Consider the following 16,251-nt stretch of genomic DNA (forward strand, 5'->3'; position numbering starts at 1 on the left):
TGCTTTTTTACCGATCAATCTGAAACCGTCGATTTTTCGTCGCACGGTATCGATCTCTGCTCAATTGCTTTTTATTACACTTTCCCCCGTAGGAATTGCTGCGTGCAGCAATGGACAAAATATTTCAAGCTAATTGATTTAGCTCACCAATAAAAGAACCGGCCCTGTCTAGCCGCCGGTTCCGTTTGTGCAGAGATATTGTGACATTTGCTTTATCTTACTTGACACTTCCCTGCTAACCCTGCTGGAGCAACCCGCCGCACCAGACCGGTGGCGGCGGTGACACGGTGCAGCGTGAAGCGAAAAATCATGACCGTTAAAATCCGAACAAACCCCATTTGCCCTTCCCGGCCCCACAAGGGGGGGGGGGGTCTGGGAAGCCATCTCCACCTTCGCCACTGGACCGGAGCTTTGGAAGTGAAAATAATGAAATGAACGAACGCAAAATTGATTTATACGATGCCGAGTCCGATAAACGACATCAAACCTGGCGCTTGCCCGGGTGTTTCGCTTGCGCGCACCAGCACCGGACGACCGACGGACGGGACGGTACGACCGACCAGTATCGACTGCTTGCTTGATGCGCTTTGGCAAAGCGACTGTTTCGATTGAGTGTCCTCCCAATTGGACGTTCTTTACTTTTCTGTGCTTTGAAGAGTACCCGGTGATGGTAAAGTTTTTTTTTTCTTTTTTGTTTTTACTTTTCACAACACAACATTTTCTAACTCGATTACATCAATCCTGCATTCTTGCCGACCTTCGTTGCCGCGGTGTGTGTGTGTTGTAATGCTATTTTTTCATACTCCAAGTTGGTGCATATGTTTCGCATTAGAACTTGAAAGTGTGTTTTGCTTATTGAGTTTAAGTGAGTAAAATGAAATGGACTGATTGAACCCAATTGTTGCTAAAGAATCCGCACTTTGATGGAATTTTAACTAAAGCTTACCATACGAATTCTTCACTTTTCCAATATTAATCCTATAAGAAAGAAGAGCACCATACAGCATGGATTAACGATTCTGTTAAAAGGTTTTTTTTTCATTTCATTAATTGTTTTAATTGTGAATTGTTATTAATATTAAAGGTTTTTTGACTACTTTTACACTGTTCTCCTGGACACGGTCCAATATTCACACGATTGTTTAATGTTTGCAAGGTGTTTTTCAACAGCATAGCTCTTAGTAGTGTATTTATTTATTATTTATTTATTTATTTATTTATTTATTAAAAACAAATTAATCGGGCAGTGTTTCTAAATAACTAAATGCTTACATTGCACATGTTTAAAGTAGAGACGTAGAAGAATATGCTAACCGACTAGTGGATAGATTCAAATCTGCTGATAACTCTAACCTATTATGTACTTCTATCATTTTGAGTAGTGGATCATTGGCACCAGTTGATCTAAAAGGGCTTCGTAATAGTTCTCTACATCTAAAACCTCTAGAGGAAGTAGAAAAGAGAAGAAAATTTAGAATGTCGGATGCATCGAAATCTTCAATGATTAATCTATGAATAAAAGTTATCTCAGTTGTAGTTCTTCTATGTTGTAATGTATCCAAGCCAATTAATTTACACCTATCATTATCAGAAGGACGTGGAATTTGGATAAGATGAACGGGAAGAAAGCTGTTGACAAACATCTCGCTAGTGTTGAACAATACTGTTAAGATTGGAAACTGACCCAGAGAAGAGTACATTTACTACCATGCTGAAATAATAAAAATTAAAATAAAAATAAGTTTTCTCAACCACACGGTAGATAATACAAGGCTTCAATGATAACATTTTATCATTTCCCTACTTCAACTAATTTATAGCAAAATTATCGGGTGAAAAATTATAAACTTTTCCATTGGAACACAGAACACACATCCTTTGTGAGTTTTTCTGATGCCAAGTATGATCATCAAATTTCACTACCACTTTTACCCTTTTAAATAAAATCTTTAAACGTTTCGAACAGTCAAAAATGTGCTTGAATTAAAGCAGTTTGATCAGTTTCTTTTCATGCTTAAGGTTATTATGAACCAGAGAAATTTGCTCGAAATTGGTTTTAAACATTACTTGTTTGTAGTGCACTTTGCGTAGAGCATTTGTCATCGATTAAATGAAATTCTTCAACTTTTAAAGAAACTATAATTGATTTATTATGATGATTATTACAAAAAAAATTAAAGTTTTTTCTTTTTAAAGGATATATTTTTATAAAACAACATCGATAGCCATTGCCAAATCTTATCGCAAACAAACAGCAGAATGCTTAACACTACAACGCCATTAACACGATACCATTAGTACTTCCCATCACCCCGTTACAATCGGTACGGGTTACGGTACTATTTCTTAAAAGGATTTAACCTATTTACGACATCGGTCCCCATATGTCCCTCCCTTATCGTTGTGCTTATAAACGATTCGTACGGGGAAACCTCGAACCACAATTACTTCCCAAAAAGCCACGATAAACCTGTTGTCACCTGTTGTAGCATCGGATCGGACCAGAACCGATTTGGACGCATTAAATAGAAGAAAAATCTCCGTAAAATTATTACACACCTTGCGCAACCGTTTGAGGCTCTACACCTCTCCCCATTTTCTAACCAACGGTTGCAACCCAACAAAGCACAGGCCGAGACCGACTATCCAATGCAACGGCCCCATGCCCGGCTCATCGTAAAATCGAACACATTATTTGCGCACCAAAAAGCTCATTCCCAAACATTCCAAAACGGTGAGAGCTTCTTTGCGGATCGAGGTTTCGTTTTTGTTTTTGTATTGCTGCCTTCATTCGATGGGGCTTTCAACTTCCAAATCACTTCCAAAACGGAACGCGCGTCCATATCTCCAACCGTTGTTCATGGGCTGTGAACTTTTATTGGCACATTCTTTAGTGGCGTTTGCTTTTTTTTTGTTCCCCTCCAGCATTGATTTTGTTTGCAAAGCAGCATTCATGCGGACGTTTTCGACCCGATCTTTTTTTTTCTCAATCCGCGAACGCCTTCACCGAGCAATTCGCAATTCACCCTTGAGCGGTTTGAAAATATTAAACCATTTTACGGCAAAATTAGATTAAACCACGAGCCCTCCGCCGGGGAAGGTTTTTTGGGGAACAACTACTAGTCGAGTTGTCGAGCGTAATGCATGTTTTGACACTGCCGAGATAACGATGCCAGACAATGGGGGCAAATCGGTGAAAAGAAAGCAGCAGATAGAAGTTTCCGTTTTTTGGAAAGTTTAATGCGAGACGAATGATAAGTAATGGGAATGTTGAGATATCGAGAAGACGAGACGACGACGACGACGACGCCTCTGCTGCAAAGGTCAATGCATTTAAGTGCAACGCCGACGATCCCACAACAGAACGCAAACACAACGCTTCTTCCACATAGGATAAGTATTACTTGCTGAAGGCTTTCATCATCAATTAGCTATCCCTTGCCCGGAAAACAACAGCTACAAGCATTAAATGCGTAGCAAAGAGTAGCCACCAAAACGGGCAAACTTATTTGTTCAAGCCGTAGTAAAAAGCCCCCTTTTCAAGGGCACTTCGAGCACGCACATAACCTATAGTAAAAACTTGATGGAGCCCCAAAAAGCAACAAGAAAATAGTAATAATGCTTTCCTGCCCTTCCACTCGATGGCATATTCCGAAACCGGGGACCAAAATGCCCCTGAAAAGGAAGAGAGAGAGAGAAAAAACCCTCAAAAATGGTGCACTCACACACACACTCACACACACACAGACCATTCATAAAATTCAATTTGTTGCACCTAATTAGGATGGGAGGCTGGCGTATGGAAGGCTCTGGTACGAATCTCGCTGCGTCCGAGCCGCTGAAACAACAGCGCAATGGAACAAAAAAACACGCAAGCATCTCAGGGATTAAATCACACGAAACCCTCGATTCCATCCTTCCTTGTGGAGGGTTAACCTTTTTCGGGAAAGATTTTACACACACAAGACCAACAAAAAACCCCTCCCCGAAAGGTCAACAGCTTGATGAAAATGAAGCCCGTTTCGCTGCGCCTCGCAACCGTCGCGCACCGAACCGCGCAAGAGCCCGCAACGACGGGCTTGATCGTAAAACCTCTGGGTACCTTTGGGTCGTACATTTTTTTTTTTTGTTATAATAACCCGCAAGAGGGCAAGGTCACTTCGAGTGCGAGGATGCGAAGCGAAAAAGAGATCTTTCATATTTTGTTACATTATGCCCCCTCCCTGATGGTTATGATTGTCGTGAAACGGCGCTTTCCATCGCCGGACGATCGCAACCAAAGCAGTGCCTATTATCCCATTTTATACGACAGACCATTCCGGGCAAGGATCAAAACAGACACTGGAGGCTGTCGTGCGAAGCGGCAGCAGCTTGTCCGCTGGCTACGGTTTAAAAGATTGGGACGCCAAAGTCCATTAAAAATTGATCCATTTCCGGTGTAGAGCACGAGCGCCACCACGGTGGACAGACGCTGGTTTACACAGTGATTGCTTCGTAGGCTGATAAGTATCGGGACTTGCTTCGAGGTTTAGAGTTGAAAGATTCTAGAGAATTTTATGATTCTAATAGCATTTGAGCTGTTTTATACTTCATGGAACTTGAGGCTAATTAAATTACTGCAAGCTGTTTATTTTATTTTTTTGAAATCAAACCGTTTGAATTGCAAGTATTCAGACATTGGAACATTTAGAGGAGTTTGCTCAAGAAGCTCAATTTCTTCTGTATAAATGCTGGATTTTATAAAATAAAAATCCATTCAAATACTTCTATTTCAAAAGGGTTCCCCTAATTCAGTACCAGCACACTATGACAAGTGGCTTTGTGCACAATGCATGCTTGTGTCCCGGAACACCTTCGTTTGCTCGCATTCTCGCATCATCCATCGCACTAATTCCCACCCAACGAGGAGTTATGGAAAAATAATCAAACTTCTAAATGCCACGCTGTGCGTTGGGGCGAAACTTCTGCCCACGTACGCGAAGGTACGTGCCGTCCCGAGAAATGACAGCAACAACAACAACGATAAACCATCACGTAACAACGACAACCTGCGCCGGCGATGGTCGCTGACGCCATGGAGCCTCCGGGGCAGGCCGAATCGAATTACACCCGCCCATCTGCCCACCCGGTGCGAGAGGGTGCGGCCCAGAAACCACCGGGCGCTCCAGCGCACACTAATAGTTTCGTCCTTCGGCTGGGCTTGGCCCGCCATAGGACATATTTAAGGACGCTAAGGAGGGAGGGCAGAGAGGGCGGCTAACGTCATCAATGCTGAAACTTTGCTCACCACGCGAGGGCGTTTATTTATCGCTGCCAACATCCCGACATGGGTGTCAAGTCTGTAAGGGGTCTGTACTTGTATATGGAGCAAAAAAGGAAGATCCCACACACACACACACAAGCGCGCGCGTTACACGGTGCAATGACGTCACCTACTCAATGATGACGTCTTCATTCGATAGGGCAGCAATGCCGGAGTTGTTGAGCCCACTGCGAAACGATCGTACGATCCGAGCACGGGTGGAGCTTTTTTTCCAACCGATTAAACCCGCTGGCCGCACGACATGCTTTCCAAGTGAAGACGTTTTGTCCCAGCTGGAACAAAAGGAGCTGGGCTCAAGCTTACAAGATGTGTCTGTTTAAAATTCAACCACAATACAGTGTCGTTGCTTTCCAACCAGGGATGGGCCCACACGTAAGCGCCCAGTACCACACAGCTAACAGTTTAGCGCCGAAGAGCATGCATGTTTTATGGAGCGTGCTGGTAAATTATGCGCTATGAGGCTGTGGTACGAAACGAGCTCGTATGTAATATTTATCACCCGGGCGGTAGTGAGGGATGGAGTGATTTTCAAAACGGTTTGCAGCGGTGGTGATAAATGTGAAGCTGCGTGTCTGCCACATGCCCAATCGATGCAGTTTGACACATTATCTACGACGTTTACTCAGACATATTAAGCACTCTAACGACAGGACATTTTTGATTATATTTTACTTAAAATTATCTTAGACACGAATCATACCTTAACATAAAGCGAGTTTGCTTTAAAGAACCAAGTACTTTTTTATTAAACAGCAATTGCTATGTGTTTTGCATACATTTAGGCGACGATAAGCATTGTGTACTCAGCATCAACACTTTGCAGTAATTAAGCTTCTAAGTACACTAAGCTCACACATATCAAGCTTTTCTAACGCGAGCCAAACTTTAACGACTTTCACATGGAATGCTGCCTTTACATTTGATTTCTTATATATTCAGCCACTTTCGCAAACTCGAACGAAGATGAACGATACTTGCAGTTGCCTAGATACAACGGTTACTTTAATTCAATTCATGAGCGTGCTGCTCAGTAATGCGTACAATGTGACAAGATGTTCTAAAAATATCCAAGCAGACTACCGTTTTACGTCATTTTTGACAATCACTTCGATCGAGTTTGTTAGTCAGTAGTGGCTGATTGTTATAAGTGTTGCATGCTTTTTTTCTTTCTATTATTCCATCAAGCTACCGATGAATTGGTATCTACAACCATTTTAAATAAATAATTTAAATTTTTTACGATTTTCAACCATTTTTTATAGCTTTTTTGTGTTGTTTTTTACACATGTTTTTAATTTTAAAAAGCTCGGAAGTTTTATGATCAGTGCGACACATTGAACTTAAACGCGTGTTTGTATGTTTTAACGAAAATCGAACTTATTTAATTAAGTTGTACAGCTATATTTTCTATTTAAAAAAAAACAGTATTTAAAAAAATGCTAATCAACTGATATCAATCGAAACTGACAACGGAAACTCACACAAAAAAACTAAGAAAGGATAATCAAAAAGGAAGTAAAATAATAAAGCTCAACTGCGAAATTACTCGAAAAAGTAACAACAAAATATGAGATGAAAATTGAAAAAAGGAAGTAAGAATCGAGTTGAGAGTAGAATGAACTACAAATGAACTAACAGCAAGCGGAAAACAAAATCGTTCATCAGCGAACAAGCAACTAACAACCTAACGCTAATGTAAACTCATTATTAACAACAACAAAGACAAACAAAACAAACAAACAAACCAAAAACGAAAAGCTTACTATAATGCACTTTTTCTTAAGTGTTGTGATGCACCACCAGAAAGCACCATTAACAAATGCACTTATAATATTTAGCTCGTAAGAATAAGAAGCAAAACAAACAAACAAACAACCAACCAACAACTGATATTGCACTTTACCAAAACTAAAAAAAAGAGAAATACAAAACCCAACAAAAGGAAACCCACTAAACTATAAGTATAAGCTATTGCTGGCGTTTGTGCAGCGGGAAAGGCTGCGGAAAAGCGTACGGTACCGAGTCCGGTGAGCCCCGCAACAGCAGCGCTAATAGTTTTATCGACGTGAGTATGTACATTTGCCAAGTTTAGAATACCCTTTTTTATTCCTGTTATATTCAACGCTAAGCACGGCACAGTGCCGCTGATTGGCGCGACGGTGTTAGGGCACTACTAAACGGAGACTACCGATGGGGGGGGAAAGCGTATTTCAAATACCAAAATCAGCACTAGAATGTGAAACACAGCAGAAAACCAAAGAGAAAAACGCTTCGCAGCAGAGCAACTTCCACTGCAATTGCAATTGCAATGCAATGTGAAAGTGTGCACGTGTGAGCTGACGATGAGAGGCGAGAAAGTAAAGTTGCGAGAGCAAAACACACTAGAACGTACGTAGGAAATGATCGTGTAATGACCGAAAGCCTAAAATCGTTGCCCCTTGTTTCCCGTGTGGACAATTCATTGTGCCGAGCCCCAAACATGAACAAACTCAAACGCTGACCAGTCAGGGCCAGCCAGAAGCAAGCGGGGTAGGTGAACGTGATATAACGATGAAAAAAAGACTTGTTGTAAATAACCATTTAGTCACTAGTGCGCCGCACACAGCCCCCGTCGAACCGGATCGGATATCGTTACTACGATCGCAAGGTAGGGAGAGAGAGAGAGAGAGAGAGAGAGAGAGAGAGAGAGAGAGAGAGAGAGAGAGAGAGAATGCCGTGATCGAGGCGTTATCCATTCCGGATAAACAGGCAAACGATTGCATACCCGACATAAACCAGGCAGATTTTATATTCCATCTCTGAAATCTGTTAAACGAGATAAAACGAATGCAAACGATAGGCGAGGGAATAACGTTTACTCAAAACTCACTAACCTAATCACTCAAACTGATCGCTGGGTAAAGCAAGCTGACGGCAACAGAAACACTTCATCACAAAGGTCCAGTAAAGGAGAAACACAGCCCCCTCTCCAACAAAGCGTTCCACAAAAAATGGATTTGTTTTTGCCTTTCATCTAACATTCGCTGTTTTCGAAAAGCCCAAAGTCGTAACTTTGCCTGCAGCAATGCATCAAACCTATCGAGCTACTACTACTACTACTACTCCCCACAACAACAAAAAATACTGCACAAAACCATATTTATAAGTGAAAAAAGAAAACAGACAGAAAGAACACGTTTCCACTTATGTTAAGCAAGAGTGAAACTTGCTTTCCAATGGAAACACATGCCCAAATATATAGAGAAAAAAAGTATATACGGTAACATGACAATCGACACCGGCCAATAAGAATGTGAGCAAAAAGCACCAGCCCCATGAACAATAGAGAGTTTAGCCGCGAATATACCACCCAGCAACTCCAGCACTACATACCACCCAGCAACCCCCGCACTACATATTCCCCTTCCTTCTTTGTCCCCTCACTGTCACCCACCTGTTTACCAATGAGCACCGAGCACCGAGTGACAAAAACCATGGCGAACGTGATGTGATGGGGGTCATTAACGCCATCCACTGATGAAGCAACAGAAGAGCAACAGATCGCCGAGTCGAAGGCACTAAGCCGATCTCGTGTATCTTCCAAACCAGCTCAACAGCGTTCAGTAACGTTGCAAGAGCTGCAAAATACCTACTAAACAAAACGGTCGAAGAAGAAATAGCAGACAATGGTAGCATAATACATTTAAAGACTTTTTAATGCAACCAACCCCGTCAAATCACTTCAAAGGGTCACCTGTGAGTGGAACTGGGCAGAGAAACTTTTCTATTGTTTTGTTGTGTTTTTTTTTAACAAAACTTTAAACGAGCCATTGTTGACTTTTTTTCTTTTTTTTTTAGTTTTGTTTTTTCTTTGTCTTTGACAATTACATAAAAACAACCCCCAACAAAAGCCATGGAAGTTGATACAACAACAATACAAAACAAACGAAACACTATGGAAAGAAGCAAACAAAACAAAACGCCACAAACAAATGAAATCATACACAATAGAACGCAAAAAAAAACAGGAAACAAAACACAAATATACACAGCGGTAAACGAACATGAATATTTTCACATAATACAAACCAGCATATGTACCGCATACAAACACATTTAAAAAAAAAGCACACACACAATAAGAAACAAAAGAGCAGTGTCATGATACTTAAATAAATATTACTCAACAACAAACAAAGCAGGCTGTTCCCCCTAACAAAAAGCCTATGCAAATGAAAAAAAAGAGAAACACAAACCAAGGGAAGAAGACAAACTTAGGAAAGATGCGTAAAATACTTCCCAAATCAGAACTAACAAAGCGAAAAGAAGGTAATAATGTCGAAAAAGAGCAAAGAAAAAACAAACAAACAAATCATTCAAACATGAAAGAGGAGAAACAAAAAGAAAGAGAGAGAATGAACAAACATGTTAAAATGCAGTGAATGAGTGAATGAGAGAAAAAAGTAACAAAAGAAGAAGATGTAGAAGATGAAGAAGAACAAAAACAAGAGAACAAGCGGAGGGGTAAGAAACGAAAACAGAAACAAAACACACACTCGTACGCAAACAAAAGCTCTTATTATACTGGATATGAAGAAAGGAAACCAAAACAAAACTGAAACAGACAACAAAAAAAAGAACAAAAACAAAAGATTATATACATCGTAAAATATATTATATATATATATATATATACTTAAAACATATAATGTATGTGAAATAAATGCCTCAGTCAGTATGAACAAATACGATGCATCTGGTAGGTTTCTATTCACTGGTTAGCGTTTTTGAGCAAATGACGGTAAGTATTTTGTAAAAAAAAAATTGTAATGCAATTGAGCTGAATATCACAACGAATAACAATACCCGTTGCACACTTTTTATTCTCCCTATGGAAAGTAATAACTCAATTTGTAGAGCGCAATAAAAAATAAAAATTATCATCAATTAAACCACATTTCAACGTTTGCGTTTCGTTCCCATCGATGGTCGTTAAAGCAGGGGTTTTCGCCCGCGCAAAAAAAAATCCCTGCTGTCCAGCAATCCCTTTGCCCTTGACTTGGCGAATGGCATGAATAATTGAGCTACCCTTTTAATCGTCCTCAAACGAGCGAACTTTCTCTCTCTCTCCATCTGCACAAGCGAGTATCATTTGTAGTAAAGGCTCGAAACTTGTAACACTATGTACTATCTCGAACAGCTCCGTGCGCTAGTGAGACGATTTCTCGAGCGTCGCTCGCCAGATCCACGCATCCAGCATACGTTCATCGTGCAGAGCATTAACCGTGTCGGTGGTATGCTCGGTATCGACATCTTCACACCCGGCTACTCCTCCACCAATCTCCTGCTGCGGATGGTTCTGCTGAACACGTTCACCTTTTTCTGGATCAATCTGTACAGCCTGACCACCACCTACGGCAATCTGGTCGACTTTATGTACAGCTTCGAGACGCTGCTGTACGTGGGCATCGCCTGCATCAAGATGTACGTGTTCATCAAGAACAAAACGCTCATCCTGCAGATGCACCAGTACATGATCGACTTTTTCGACCACTTTCACGGCGATCGGGAGCAGGACGAGCTGCTGGAGCGGACACTAAACAACACGACCCTGCTGTCGTCACTGTTTGCGGTATGTTCCAGCTCGGCACCGGGCCTACTCTTTGTCGGCTCGCTGCTCTGGTCCATTGCGGTGGAGTATGTGCTGCCGTTCGGGTTCTTTATCCCTACGGTTGGCATGGATACGCTGCAGGGGTACACGCTCAACTATGGGTTTCAAATGCTCGAAACTACGCTGATGGTGATCGGCATCATCTCGAGCGAGTGTGCATTCTTTATGTTTCAGCAGAACGCGTGCCTGCAGGTGGACATGCTGCGGTTGCAGCTCGGACGGTTGAGCGAACTGAGTGCGGCCAACGGTGATGGGAGCAGCACGAAGGAGATACGAGCCCGCATACAGACGATCATTCAGCATCATGTCGATCATTTGGAGTAAGCGGTTTTTGGCGCGCTTTGGGCCAAAGGGCTTAATAACACCTCCTCTTCTTTCTCCACCTCAGCTACTCGAAAAGCATGTGCAGCCTGTTCGAAATGCACTTCTTCATCGTGTTCGGGTGCATCTTCTTTCAGCTGGTCAGCAATGTGGTGGTGATTGTATCGGTAAGCATCGGTTGTTGCTGACGCGCTTGAGCCAAGCTAACGAATCGATGTTCCCATTTTGCTTCGGACCAGGTTCCCGATTGGTATCCCGGATATTTTCTGTTCATCATGCTAACAGTCCAGCTGTTCTTTAGCTGTGCATTGGGAGAAACGTTCAACATCAAGGTAAGGGTCGTGCATGGGGTTTTGGATATCCTAGTGATCTATAAATGATCGTTTTCATTGTGTTTTATCAGAGCGATGAGCTAACGGTGGCAATCTACAACGTGCCTTGGTACAATATGGAAGTACGCGACCAGAAAGCGATGCGCTTGCTGCTGATGGCTTCCCAAAATCCGGGGCGACTGTCTTATGGCTTTGGAACTGTTAATATGCGTGCCTTTTTTGAGGTACATTAGAATGGCTACTCAAAATGTAACTAGTAAACGTTATGTACTGTTGTTCGTTTACAGATTTTCAGAAAGACCTACTCCATAGCCATGATGATGATCAGCGTTAATGAGGGAGAGTAAAAGGGCATTGTTCGAATATTATGAAACGATGCAAAGCACTGCACAGCGATATTGTAGATTAAGCAATTGAGAAAATGAAATAAAAAATGACACGCTTCGCTTTCTAGTTGCACCTTACGTCAGTTTGTGTTTTATGATGAATACTCCACTGAGTTAATTGAAAGCGACATTTTGAAGAAAAGGTAAGATACAAGCTAAGTAGCGTTTTGTGTATTTTTCGTTTCTTTTTACTACCTTTCGAATCGTGATGGTAAAGATCTTTTTAAGTCTACTGTTATGCGAGTGCGGTCTTACGCTGGGCGTAGTACGCAGCCACAGGTACCCGGTGTTGTCTGGGAACCGACAGCATCCGACGTAGCCGACGGGTTCGCGCGGAACTTCACGCGTTGGCAAAGCGAAGGAGATCAGCTTTCTTGAATTCCGGGTGCCGTCGTAGCAAGACGTTTTTTCGAGTGCCGACGTAGCAGGACACTAAAAGACAAAAAAATAAATAAAAATGATTTTTAATGGAAAACAAGAAATTAATCATGTTTTCAACTAGCTAAACTAATATCTTCCCTAAGCGTTTCATTTGCTAATGTTCCCTCATTACGTAAAAGGCGATAAAATCGCACCAAAATCAAAACCTCAGCACCAAATTCAACGACCAATTCAAACTACAAGTGCATAGCGCCATCTAGATTTGAACCTTTCAACTTCCGCACTACAAATGCGTTTAAACGCTACTATTCCAATACTTCACTCCACACTGTCAAAACGTGTACCTTTTCGCACACCACCGTGCGCACCTACCAACAACAACAATAATCAGCTGTTTTCGCTAATACGTGTTTGTTTGTTGTTTATTGTTTTACCCATACCGTGTCTTTTCACCAGCGTCGCACATTTCGAACGTTTTACATTCGGAATGGTGACAGTATCCCGTACTCCTTAAGTGAACATTCTCTTTCTCTCTGTCTCTCTCTCACCTTACAAATCAACCTACATCCGAAACATCATGGCCTTACTTCCACCGGATCCGGTGTTTTGCCTGCGCTCGCCGGAAGCCTGCTCCTACTACTCGCTCTGCTTCCACACCCCGGAGCACCTGTACGCCGGCACGGACAAAGGAACCGTCCAGCTGTGGGAGCTAAATGTAAGTCGCAGTTTCTCTTCCACTACTACTTCTCCAGGGCAATCAATCCGTTGCTCACATTTCCGTTTCATTGCTTATCTTCTTCTCCCAACAACAACCACAACATATACACACACAGACGAACCGCACGTCCTACCAGCTCACCGTCGGCTCTAGCCCGCTCCTGAACCTCGCCCACACCTCCGACGCACTGATCACGCAGGAAAAGGACGGCACGGTCAAGCTGTGGGCGCTGGCCGATGCCGAGTACCTGTTGCGCCACGAAATCTCCACCGAGCACGTCGGCTTCTGCCGGCTGGCGTACGACGCCCGCACGAGCACTGTGATAGTACCGCGCGACCGGGCCGCCATCAGTGTCCTGTGCGGCAAAACGTTCAGCGAAACGATGCGCCTCACACCGACGGCCGAAGACGAGAAGGCGCTGCCGTACGGTACCGTCATGTGCTTCCTGCCGGTGGAGCTACAATCCCAGCGCTATCTGCTGGCCGGGTACGAGTCCGGGGCGCTGGTACTGTGGGACTGCCGGACCGGCCGGCCGGTCTCCTCCACCACGCACTACGTCACAGAGAACGCGGACTGCGTGCAAACGATCGATTACGATCCCGTCACGAACCGGGGCGTGTGCGGCGGGTCCGCCGACAAGCTGTCCGTCTTTTCCATCGATCGCAACACGCACCAGCTGCTGCCGAAGAGCGACATTGCGATCAAGAATGCCGGCGTGCACCGGGTACGCATCCGGAAGGATCTGAAGGTGTTCGCCAGTGCCGGGTGGGATGGCCGGTTGCGCATCTTCTCGTGGAAGAGCCTGCGGCCACTGGCCGTACTGACCGAGCACAAGGGCGAACTGCTGGACGTGGCGTACTCGGAGGCGAAGGTGACGATGTGGAACGCGCCCGTCATGGCGGCGGCCGGCAAGGACGGGCAGATCTCGCTGTGGGATCTGTACAAATGAACCCGGGGAAATCCGGAAATTGAACAAAAAAACGAACACTAACTCAACACACTTTTACACACCCTTTCGCTTGCAATAATCATCAATGTTTCTCATTTCCGTTGAAATTGAAGCAAAATTTCCATCGCTTTTTTGTATACATTTATATTTTTGTGAAGGGCTGCGCCACTTATGGAACTAGTTTATACTACGAATAAAATTCTATACAACACTATTGGCAGAACGCACACCCGGCTGTCGGTCTATTTTTTTTAACTGTTTTAATACCGAAAACTGCTCTACAACTGTTGCCCCCTTTTGGCATTTCCTTGCGCTTCTTTTTAGCATCGCCTCCTTTGCCCCGAAAGCGGGTGAATTTCATTCCCAGCTACTAGATCGCTACGCTTGAAGCCATATCCTAAGTGGAGCTCCATCGGCCACTTTTACAGCACCATTACACCATTGATTTTCCCATTCAATCTTGCTTACTTGCCTACACTTTTATTACCCGACCGCAGCTCAATGCCACCGCTCCGGTACTGTTGCGCTTCCCCAGTGTTCCCATCCCCATCGTTCGTACGCTCCGCCAGCTCGTGCTCTTCCGCCAGCTCGTGCAGATGCTGCTGCACGACGAGCCGCTTCCGCTTGCGCAACGGCCTGCTGCGCTCCACCATCTCCTTGCGTTCGCGCTCCATCTCCGTCTCCTCCTTTGTGCCACCCTCCACAACACCCTCCTGTAGCACCATCTTTCCACCCGCCTCCAGCCGGGTGATTTTAAACTTTGGCAATAATCGCTTGGCAGACTCAGCGGGCTCGCGGTGTGCCTCTTCTTCTCCCATCGGTGGCACTGGATCACCCGCCGTTTCAGCCGCCACAATCGTCGAGAGTGCATACGTTGGCGGCGCTGGCTCACGCACCGGGCTGGAAGGTTCCACCGGCAGTTCGTTCCACAGCTCGTTTCGACTGCTTGTTGGTGCGTCTCGCTCCGACTCCTTTCCCTGGCTGCCCACGGTAAAATCGAGCGGCACATCGGAATCATCCTCCACCAGCGGAGGGTCCGGCAGCGGCGCCTCCTCACCACCCAACGCCTCGTCACTATCGACCAGCATCACCGCCGTTGCGTCCGTCGCGCGTTGTTCGTCCTTCTGTTCCGCCCGTTTCTCGTCCATCTTCTCACCTTCCCCCTTCGGGAGGGCCGCTTTCAGGAAGTCTATCACAGGAATCGGTACGGGAATGGGTAGCGGTAGCGGTATGATGATGGGATACGGGACGAGAATCGTAACGGGTGGAGCGGCACCACCGAATCCGAGCAGGTTCGGGACGGGAGGTCGACTACCGGCGGGACCGCCTAGAGGGCCACCGGCCAGTGGGCTCGGCGGAGGTCCCATCGGTGGTGGTGCCGGCGGAGGCTGTGCATTCGGCAGGTTCGGAAGCCCCGCGGGGAACCGTAGCTGGGCCGGATTGAGGGGGAAGAAGGGCGCACGCAACAGATTCAACGGTGGCGGTAGGAACTGGGGTGGAATATTTAACACCGCTCCACCCGGGGGCGGTGGAGGCGGTGGACCAAGCGGACCACCGGTGAGATCGCGCCCATCGTACCCGGCGCCGAGTGGGGGCCCATCGTTTGGCGCCAGGTTCACGACGGAGCCGTGCACCTTCTTTTGCAGGATTCTTAAATCCTGCACACTGGGCGGTGGCTTTTGCGGGACCGTCCCAGGACCGCCACCGGTTAGTAGATTGTTGTTGGGGATGGTAACGTTGTTATTGTTGTTTATGCTGCTACCAGCACCACCACCACCGCCAGCACCACCACCATATTCCGCCTGGTGCGTCGCTGTCGATCGTTTGCCGGACGACATCGAAGCATTCGTGCCCGCCGGTGGTCTATGACCGGTACGGCGCTTGCGGGAGCTCTTTGGACTCGGGCGGGTCGGAAGCGTGCTGGGCTGAAGCGATTTGGACAGCAGCTTCGATGCGGGTGCCACCGATATGAGCGGCTTTTTGGCGGGCGTTGGAGATCGCAGTAGCACTGGCGAAGGTTCCGGTGACGAGCGTACCGGCAGCGACGGTACGGGCGATACCGACTCGGACCGATCGGACACCGGGGATATTGAGCAGCTTTTGCAATTCTTCATCCACAGTTCGGGCGTTATGAGAGTTCCTAAAATTGACACACACAAAAATAAGATTAATAATAGAACATTGCAACGAT

At 45.0% G+C, this 16,251-nt stretch overlaps 3 protein-coding genes across 3 annotated transcripts in view; 1 reads left to right on the plus strand and 2 right to left on the minus strand.

The window, feature by feature from the left end:
• Nucleotides 1-11,427: 11,427 nt before the first annotated feature.
• On the minus strand, nucleotides 11,428-14,194 carry LOC121598458. Its single transcript, XM_041925341.1, has 3 exons — nucleotides 14,123-14,194; nucleotides 12,208-12,444; nucleotides 11,428-11,595 (listed from the first exon to the last, which is right to left on the minus strand). The coding sequence occupies exons 1-3, from the start codon at nucleotides 14,141-14,143 to the stop codon at nucleotides 11,428-11,430; spliced, it is 426 nt and encodes a 141-aa protein (XP_041781275.1). The 5' UTR covers nucleotides 14,144-14,194.
• LOC121598457 (guanine nucleotide-binding protein subunit beta-like protein 1) lies at nucleotides 12,775-14,287 on the plus strand. The gene is made up of 2 exons (XM_041925340.1): nucleotides 12,775-13,108; nucleotides 13,227-14,287. The coding sequence occupies exons 1-2, from the start codon at nucleotides 12,971-12,973 to the stop codon at nucleotides 14,058-14,060; spliced, it is 972 nt and encodes a 323-aa protein (XP_041781274.1). The 5' UTR covers nucleotides 12,775-12,970; the 3' UTR covers nucleotides 14,061-14,287.
• The window catches only part of LOC121598452 (cyclin-dependent kinase 12), a 34,517-nt gene continuing 31,067 nt past the window's right edge, over nucleotides 12,802-16,251 (minus strand). Inside the window, exon 5 of the mRNA XM_041925335.1 lies at nucleotides 12,802-16,200. Coding sequence (XP_041781269.1) covers nucleotides 14,525-16,200 — 1,676 coding nt within the window. The 3' untranslated portion in view covers nucleotides 12,802-14,524. The remainder of the gene's footprint in view (nucleotides 16,201-16,251) is intronic.

This window comes from Anopheles merus, chromosome 3L (assembly GCF_017562075.2).
Source record: "Anopheles merus strain MAF chromosome 3L, AmerM5.1, whole genome shotgun sequence".
Classification (NCBI taxonomy): Eukaryota; Metazoa; Arthropoda; class Insecta; order Diptera; family Culicidae; genus Anopheles; species Anopheles merus.

What these genes read in the sequence shown, in the direction of transcription:
- LOC121598457 (XM_041925340.1), top strand. Translation starts at nt 12,971, where the DNA reads ATGGCCTTACTTCCACCGGATCCGGTGTTTTGCCTGCGCTCGCCGGAA. An exon ending in TCCAGCTGTGGGAGCTAAAT is followed by an intron (nt 13,109 to 13,226) that starts GTAAGTCGCAGT and finishes ATACACACACAG; the next exon opens with ACGAACCGCACGTCCTACCA.
- LOC121598458 (XM_041925341.1), bottom strand. Translation starts at nt 14,143, where the DNA reads ATGATTATTGCAAGCGAAAGG. An exon ending in TGATTATTGCAAGCGAAAGG is followed by an intron (nt 12,445 to 14,122) that starts GTGTGTAAAAGT and finishes TTTGTCTTTTAG; the next exon opens with TGTCCTGCTACGTCGGCACT. An exon ending in TTACCATCACGATTCGAAAG is followed by an intron (nt 11,596 to 12,207) that starts GTAGTAAAAAGA and finishes CCCAATGCACAG; the next exon opens with CTAAAGAACAGCTGGACTGT.